This window comes from Rhinoraja longicauda, chromosome 3, assembly GCF_053455715.1.
Source record: "Rhinoraja longicauda isolate Sanriku21f chromosome 3, sRhiLon1.1, whole genome shotgun sequence".
Taxonomy (NCBI): domain Eukaryota; kingdom Metazoa; phylum Chordata; class Chondrichthyes; order Rajiformes; family Arhynchobatidae; genus Rhinoraja; species Rhinoraja longicauda.
In genome coordinates this window covers 4,114,617-4,122,754 of record NC_135955.1, presented here as the reverse complement: position 1 = coordinate 4,122,754, position 8,138 = coordinate 4,114,617, and the positions used below count along the sequence as shown (strand labels likewise).

Sequence of the window (8,138 nt, the reverse complement as noted above, 5' to 3'; positions counted from 1 at the left end):
AAGTTGGGGGGTAGTGTGAATTGTGAGGAAGATGCAATAAGGCTGCAGGGTGACTTGGACAGGTTGTGTGAGTGGGCGGATACATGGCAGATGCAGTTTAATGTAGATAAGTGTGAGGTTATTCACTTTGGAAGTAAGAATAGAAAGGCAGATTACTATCTGAATGGTGTCAAGTTAGGAGGAGGGGGAGATCAACGAGATCTGGGTGTCCTAGTGCATCAGTCAATGAAAGGAAGCATGCAGGTACAGCAGGCAGTGAAGAAAGCCAATGGAATGTTGGCCTTCGTAACAAGAGGAGTTGAGTATAGGAGCAAAGAGGTCCTTCTACAGTTGTACCGGGCCCTGGTGAGACCGCACCTGGAGTACTGTGTGCAGTTTTGGTCTCCAAATTTGAGGAAGGATATTCTTGCTATGGAGGGCGTGCAGCGTAGGTTCACTAGGTTAATTCCCGGAATGGCAGGACTGTCGTATGTTGAAAGGCTGGAGCGATTGGGCTTGTATACACTGGAATTTAGAAGGATGAGGGGGGATCTTATTGAAACATATAAGATAATTAGGGGATTGGACACATTAGATGCGGATAACATGTTCCCAATGTTGGGGGAGTCCAGAACAAGGGGCCACAGTTTAAGAATAAGGGGTAGGCCATTTAGAACGGAGATGAGGAAGAACTTTTTCAGTCAGAGGGTGGTGAAGGTGTGGAATTCTCTGCCTCAGAAGGCAGTGGAGGCCAGTTCGTTGGATGCTTTCAAGAGAGAGCTGGATAGAGCTCTTAAGGATAGCGGAGTCAGGGGGTATGGGGAGAAGGCAGGAACGGGGTACTGATTGAGAGTGATCAGCCATGATCACATTGAATGGCGGTGCTGGCTCGAAGGGCCGAATGGCCTACTCCTGCACCCATTGTCTATTGACCCGCTGAGTTACTCCAGCACTCTGTGAAACGTCACCTGTCCGTGTTCCCCAGAGACGCTGCCTGACCCGGGTTCCATCCCGACTACGGGTGCTGTCTGTACGGAGTTTGTACGTTCTCCGCGTGAGTTTTCCTCCTCCTGGCCCGGGCGGCCGCCGTTGGTGGAGCGGGAGCACGTGGCCACTGGCTGGGTGAGGTCACGTGGGGCGCGGGGCGGTGACGTCACCTTGTCCCGTATTTGGGAGTGAGATAGTTGGCAACCACTATGGTGGAGGCAGATATCAGAGCGATGTTTAAGAGGGTTTCGTGGATCTGCAGGGAATGGAGGAATATGGATCACACGCAGGGAGAGGTTAAGTTGGTATCATGTACAGCATGGACATTGTGGGCCGAAGGGCCTGTTCCTGCGCTGTACTGTTCAGTAGATTTTTAGATTTAGAGATACAGCGCGGAAACAGGCCCTTCAGCCCACCGAGTCCGTGCTGCCCAGTGATCCCCGCACATTAACACTATCCTACACACACTAGGGACAATTTTTACATATTACCCAGCCAATTAACCTACAAACCTGCACGTCTTTGGAGTGTGGGAAGAAACCGAAGATCTCGGAGAAAACCCACGCAGGTCAAAGGGAGAACGTACAAACTCCGTACAGACGGCGCCCGTAGTCGGGATCGAACCTGAGTCTCCGGCGCTGCATTCGCTGTAAGGCGGCAACTCTACCGCTGCGCCACCGTGCCGCCTACATTGTACACCTACATCAGAGGTGGAGAACTCTACGATTCTCTGAGTCATTGTGGCTTCTTCAGGAAAGGTTTTTCTCAATAAGGGCAGAATAGTTTTCTTAGAAATTCGGCTCATAAAGATAAGGTCAACAATTAATGGCAACAGTCCCGCCATTCCAGGAATTAACCTAGTGAACCTACGCTGCACGCCCTCAATAGCAAGAATATCCTTCCTCAAATTTGGAGACCAAAACTGCACACAGTACTCCAGGTGCGGTCTCACTAAGGCCCTGTACAACTGCAGAAGGACCTCTTTGCTCCTATACTCAACTCCTCTTATTATGAAGGCCAACATTCCATTGGCTTTCTTCACTGCCTGCTGTACCTGCATGCTTCCTTTCAGTGACTGATGCACTAGGACACCCAGATCACGTTGTACGTCCCCTTTTCCTAACTTGACACCATTCAGATAATAATCTGCCTTCCTATTCTTACCACCAAAGTGGATAACCTCACACTTATCCACATTAAACTGCATCTGCCATGCATCCGCCCACTCACACAACCTGTCCAAGTCACCCTGCAACCTCATAGCATCTTCCTCACAGTTCACACTACCACCCAGCTTTGTATCATCTGCAAATTTGCTAATGGTACTTTTAATCCCTTCATCCAAGTCATTGATGTATATTGTAAATAGCTGCGGTCCCAGCACCGAGCCTTGCGGTACCCCACTAGTCACTGCCTGCCATTCTGAAAGGGACCCATTTATCCCCACTCTTTGCTTTCTGTCTGTCAACCAACTTTCTATTCATGTCAGTACCCTACCTCCAATACCATGTGCTCTAATTTTGCCCACCAATCTCCTATGTGGGACCTTGTCGAAGGCTTTCTGAAAGTCGAGGTACACCACATCCACTGACTCTCCCCTGTCAATTTTCCTAGTCACATCCTCTAAAAATTCCAGTAGATTAGTCAAGCATGATTTCCCCTTCGTAAATCCATGCTGACTCGGAACGATCCTGTTACTACTATCCAAATGCTCCCGCATCTTCTCCACCACTGATGTCAGACTAACTGGTCTATGATTTCCCGTTTTCTCTCTCCCTCCTTTCTTGATGCTGCCTGACCCGCTGAGTTACTCCAGCACTCTGTGGAACGTCACCTATCCATGTTCTCCAGAGATGCTGCCTGACCCGCTGAGTTACTCCAGCACTCTGTGAAACGTCACCTATCCATGTTCCCCAGAGACGCTGCCTGACCCAGGTTCGATCCCGACTAAGGGGGCTGTCTACGGAGTTTGTACGTTCTCCGCGCGATCTTGGGTTTCCTCGCACACTCCAAAGAGGTGCAAAGTGGTTTGTAGGTTAATTGGCCTGCTGGGCGCAGGATAGTGTTAGTGTGCAGGGATCGCTGAAGGTTCTGTCTCCACGCTGTGTGTCAAAACTATTCTACATTGCCTTGGCTGTGAGCGTGGTTTGCAGGAGCATGTTGAATGGTTCTGGATGGGGTCCAAACCCCACACTGTTGACTCACTGGGGAAGTGACGAGGGTTCGGAAGAAGTGTGGGTGGGCATGAGGTGCTAAATGGAAGGTGTGTTGTTGGCATTGGCCCAGCAGGAACTGTGTGGGCGTGCATGGCTGGGCGGGCAGGAGGTATAAGGCAGAGAGAGAGAGAGAGAGAGCAGGTGCTGAACAAGGGGGAGAGAGAGAGACAGAGAGAGAGAGAGAGACAGAGAGAGACAGAGAGAGACAGAGAGAGACAGAGAGAGACAGAGAGAGAGAGGCTGAGACCACACGCCCCAGACGCAGCAGAGCTCACCTGAGCACGATGGTCTCCAGGTCGCTGGTTCTACTCCTGGCTGTCACTGCCCTCCTCTACGCCACCGCCATCACAGGTAAACGCATCCTCCAGCTTCATCCTCCCGCCGACCTCTCCGTGGCAGAGCTGCCGCCTGACAGCGCCGGGGACCCGGGTGGGATCCTGACCGCGGGCGCTGTCTGTCTGCGCGGAGTTTGCGAGTGTGTGTGTGAGTGTGTGTGTGTGTGGGGTGTGTGTGTGTGTGCGTGTGTGTGTATGAGTGTGTGTGTGAGTGTGTGTGTGTGTACGTGTGTGGGTGTGTGTATGAGTGTGTGTGGGGTATGTGTGTGTGTGGGGTGTGTGTGTGTGTGTGAGTGTGTGTGTGTGTGTGTGTGTGTGTGTACGTGTGTGGGTGTGTGTATGAGTGTGTGTGTGAATGTGTGTGTGTGTGAGTGTGTGTGGGGTATGTGTGTGTGTGGGGAGTGTGTGTGAGTGTGAGTGTGGGGTGTGTGTGTGTGTGTGTGTGGGGTGTGTGTGTGTGTGTGTGTGTGTGTGTGTGAGTGAGTGTGTTTGTGTGTGTGTGTGTGTGTGTGTGGGGTGTGTGTGTGTGTGTGTGTGTGTGTGTGTGAGTGAGTGTGTTTGTGTGTGTGTGTGTGTGTGTGTGGAGGTTGGAGAAGTCATCGGATACAGGTGACCTTTCAGACCGACGAAAGGTCCCGTCCTGAAACGTCACCTATCCATGTTCCCCACAGATGCTGCCTGACCCGCTGAGTTACTCCAGCACTCTGTGAAACGTCACCTATCCATGTTCTCCGGCACTTGTTCCCTCTCATGCTGCAACACTATATTCTGCACTCAAGTAGCCCGACCTTCCAGCCTGCCTCATTGCAAACTGTACACTTTTTTCTCTCTCTAACCGCCACGCCGTATCGCAGTCAGAAACCTGATAACAGCGGGGGAAGCTCAGACATTTGTGTCGCTACTCCAGCTTTTTGTGTCTGCCTTCGTGCCCAGACAGTGAAGGTTGTGAGAACGCTTTGGGCTTCTTGCACAATAATCTAACGCCTGTTGTTCCATCTCCAGCCATGCCGACCCATCACGTGGTCAGCTGCTGTAGGCAAGTGTCCAGGAAGGTGAACAAGGGGCTACTGAGAAAAGTGAAGCGCTTCGAGATTCAGGACAACCAGATCTGTGACCTCAAGGCCGTGATGTGAGTATCTGCTCGTGGAAGAGACCTGGGTTCCATCCTGACTGCGGGGGCTGCCTCTGCAGAGGCTGTACGTTCTCCAGAACCAGGGGGGTGGGGGGGGGGGGGGGGGGGGGGCACCGTTTAAGAATAAGGGGTAGGCCGTTTAGAACGGAGACGAGGAAAAACCTTTTCACCCAGAGAGTTGTGAATCTGTGGAATTCTCTGCCTCAGAAGGCAGTGGAGGCCAATTCTCTGAATGCATTCAAGAGAGAGCTAGATAGAGCTCTTAAGGATAGCGGAGTCAGGGGGTATGGGGAGAAGGCAGGAACGGGGTACTGATTGAGAATGATCAGCCATGATCGCATTGAATGGCGGTGCTGGCTCGAAGGGCCGAATGGCCTCCTCCTGCACCTATTGTCTGTTGTCTCCCCGTGACCCGCGTGGGTTTTCTCCGGGTGCTCCGGTTTCCTCCCACGCTCCAAAGACGTGCGGGTTTGTGGGTGAATTGGCTTCAGTGAATTGCAAATTGTCCCTGGTGTGTGTAGGATAGTACTAGTGGGCGGCGCGGACTCGGTGGGCCGAAGGGCCTGTTTCACCTCTGTATTGCGAATCTAACCCGAATTAAGAAGGGAGATCATTCGGACAAGGGGGGGGGGGGGGGGGGGGCGTAGAAAGAGGGTTTTTGGGAGCTGGGATATTGGTGAGAGGGGCTTGGGATTATCCGTGGAGTAGCCCAGTTTGAGTATGGAAGCAGGCCCTTCGGCCCGCCGAGTCTAGGCCGACCAGCAATCACTCATTTACTCTCGTTCCACGTTATCTCATTTTCGCCCCCACTCCCTGCGCACTGGAGGTAACGCACAGAGGAGAGCCGATTCACCGACAAACCCGCACGCCTTTGGGATGCGGGAGGAAACCGGAGCACCCGGAGGAAACCCACGCGGTCGCTGGGAGAACGTGCAAACTCCACATATCTCTGAACTCAACTAAACTTAGACTTTAAGGGGAATTTAGGATGGGTGATAAATGCTCTGGGGCGGCGCTGCGGTTGAGTTGCTGCCTGGAGTATTGCGTACAGTTTTGGTCTCCTAATCTGAGGAAAGACATTCTTGCCATAGAGGGTGTACAGAGAAGGTTCACCAGATTGATTCCTGGGATGGCAGGACTTTCATATGAAGAAAGACTGGATAGACTCGGCTTGTACTCGCTGGAATTTAGAAGATTGAGGGGGGATCTTATAGAAACATACAAAATTCTTAAGGGGTTGGACAGGCTAGATGCAGGAAGATTGTTCCCGGTGTTGGGGAAGTCCAGAACCAGGGGTCACAGTTTAAGGATAAGGGGGAAGTTTTTTAGGACCGAGATGAGAACGTTTTTTTTCACACAGAGAGTGGTGAATCTGTGGAATTCTCTGCCACAGAAGGTAGTTGAGGCCAGTTCATTGGCTATATTTAAGAGGGAGTTAGATGTGGCCCTTGTGGCTAAAAGGATCAGGGGGTATGGAGAGAAGGCAGGTACGGGATACTGAGTTGGATGATCAGCCATGATCATATTGAATGGCGGTGCAGGCTCGAAGGACCGAATGGCCTACTCCTGCACCTATTTTCTATGTTTCTATGTTTACAGCGGCAGAGTCCCTGGTTCGATCCTGACCACGGGCGCTGTCTGTGCGGAGTTTGTACGTTCTTCCTATGACCGCGTGGGTTTTCTCCGGGTGCTCCGGTTTCCTCCCGCGCTCCAAAGGCGTGCGGGTTTGTGGGTGAATTGGCTTCAGTGAATTGCAAATTGTCCTGAGTGCGTGTAGGATAGAACCAGTGCATGCTGGTCGGTGCGGGCTCGGTGGGCCAAGGGCCTGTTCTCGGATCTCGAACGTCTGAAGTCCAAATCGCGCAGAGTGGGGGGTGAGGCGGTTCCCTCTGGGGCCCACGTTCTGACCTGTGAACCGTATCTCCACTCCTGCAGACTGCACAAGGGCTCGCTAAAGCTCTGCATGGACTCAGACAACGCACTGCTGAAGAGGTGGATGTCCAAAAACAGCAAGAAGCTGCTCTCCAGAGACTGAGGGAGGGGATGCGTGCTGGAGCGAGGCGTGGGGGGAGAGAGGAACGCCAGCCGTGCCTGGTCTCTGCCTCGCTGCGATCACCTGCCCTGAGCTGTGGTGGAACCGCAGCCACTGGCTCTCCCACCCACCAACTCAACGCCTGTCGTCATTGGAACGTAGAGCAGTGCAACACAAGGACAGGCCCTTCGGCCCACAATGCCCGTGCCGAACACCGGCCTCCTCTGCGAACTCAACGCCTGTCGTCATTGGAACGTAGAGCAGTGCAGTGCAAGGACAGGCCATTCGGCCCACAATGCCCGTGCCGAACACCGGCCTCTTCTGCCTGCACATATTCCATATCCCTCCATATCCAGAAAACGCAGGCCATTCGGCCCACAACGTCCGTGCTGGACACGGTGCCAAGACCAACCCTTACCTGCCTGGACATATTCCATATACCTCCATATCCAGAAAACGCAGGCCATTCGGCCCACAATGTCCGTGCTGAACATGGTGCCAAGCCCAACCCTTACCTGCCTGTAACATAATAATCCATATCCCTCCATATCCATGTGACTGTCCACAAGGCTTTAAGCATCACTATCGTATCTGCCTCCACCACCAGCCCTGGCACCCACCACCCCTGGCACCCACCACCCCAGGCCCCCACCACCCCTGGCACCCACCACCCCTGGCACCCACCACCCCAGGCCCCCCACCACCCTCTGTGCAAAACAACATCGCCCCGCACATCTCCTGAAAGCTATGCCTTCCCGTCGTTGGTAATTCCACCCGGGAAACAGGTTCTGCCTGGCAAACTAGATGCAGGAAAAATGTTCCAATGTTGGGGGGAGTCCAGAACCAGGGGCAACACACACAGTCTAAGAATAAAGGGAGGCCATTTAAAACTGAGGTGAGAAAAAAACTTTTTCGCCCAGAGAGTTGTGAATCTGTGGAATTCTCTGCCACAGAGGGCAGTGGTCGGCCTGTTTCCTGCAGCCTGCCAACGTCTTTGATTATGTCTGTCAAAACTATGTTCAATAAAGTATTATATTTTACCAAATACGATCGAGTTTTTGATTGCTTGTGTTTTTTTTTTGATCAGTGGGTCAGTCGGTAGAGCATTGGACTTTTAACCTGAGGGTCCAGGGTTCAAGTCCCTGTTGGGGCGTTGCAATTCGGGGGCGGTCACAGTGGCGCGGCGGTAGAGTTGCCGCCTTACAGCGAATGCAGCGCCGGAGACCCGGGTTCCACCCCGACTACAGGCGCCGTCTGTGCGGAGTTTGTACGTTCTCCCCGTGACCTGCGTGGGTTTTCCCCGAGATCTTCGGTTTCCTCCCACACTCCAAAGACGTGCAGGTTTGTAGGTTAATTGGCTGGCCAAATGTAAAAATTGTCCCTAGTGGGTGTAGGATGGTGTTAATGAGCGGGGATCGCTGGGCGGCGCGGACTCGGTGGGCCGAAGGGCCCTGTTT

General features: G+C 52.9%; 1 protein-coding gene across 1 annotated transcript; it reads left to right on the top strand.

Annotated features, from left to right (window-relative positions):
• The first annotated feature begins 3,326 nt into the window (after window positions 1-3,326).
• Window positions 3,327-7,686, top strand: LOC144592302 (C-C motif chemokine 28-like). Its single transcript, XM_078396827.1, has 3 exons — window positions 3,327-3,533; window positions 4,520-4,646; window positions 6,585-7,686. The coding sequence occupies exons 1-3, from the start codon at window positions 3,467-3,469 to the stop codon at window positions 6,682-6,684; spliced, it is 294 nt and encodes a 97-aa protein (XP_078252953.1). The 5' UTR covers window positions 3,327-3,466; the 3' UTR covers window positions 6,685-7,686.
• Window positions 7,687-8,138: the final 452 nt, after the last annotated feature.

Coding starts and splice junctions, on each gene's coding strand:
- LOC144592302 (XM_078396827.1), top strand. CDS start 3,467: ATGGTCTCCAGGTCGCTGGTTCTACTCCTGGCTGTCACTGCCCTCCTC. Junction 3,534..4,519: donor CTACGCCACCGCCATCACAG/GTAAACGCATCC, acceptor TTCCATCTCCAG/CCATGCCGACCCATCACGTG. Junction 4,647..6,584: donor TGTGACCTCAAGGCCGTGAT/GTGAGTATCTGC, acceptor CCACTCCTGCAG/ACTGCACAAGGGCTCGCTAA.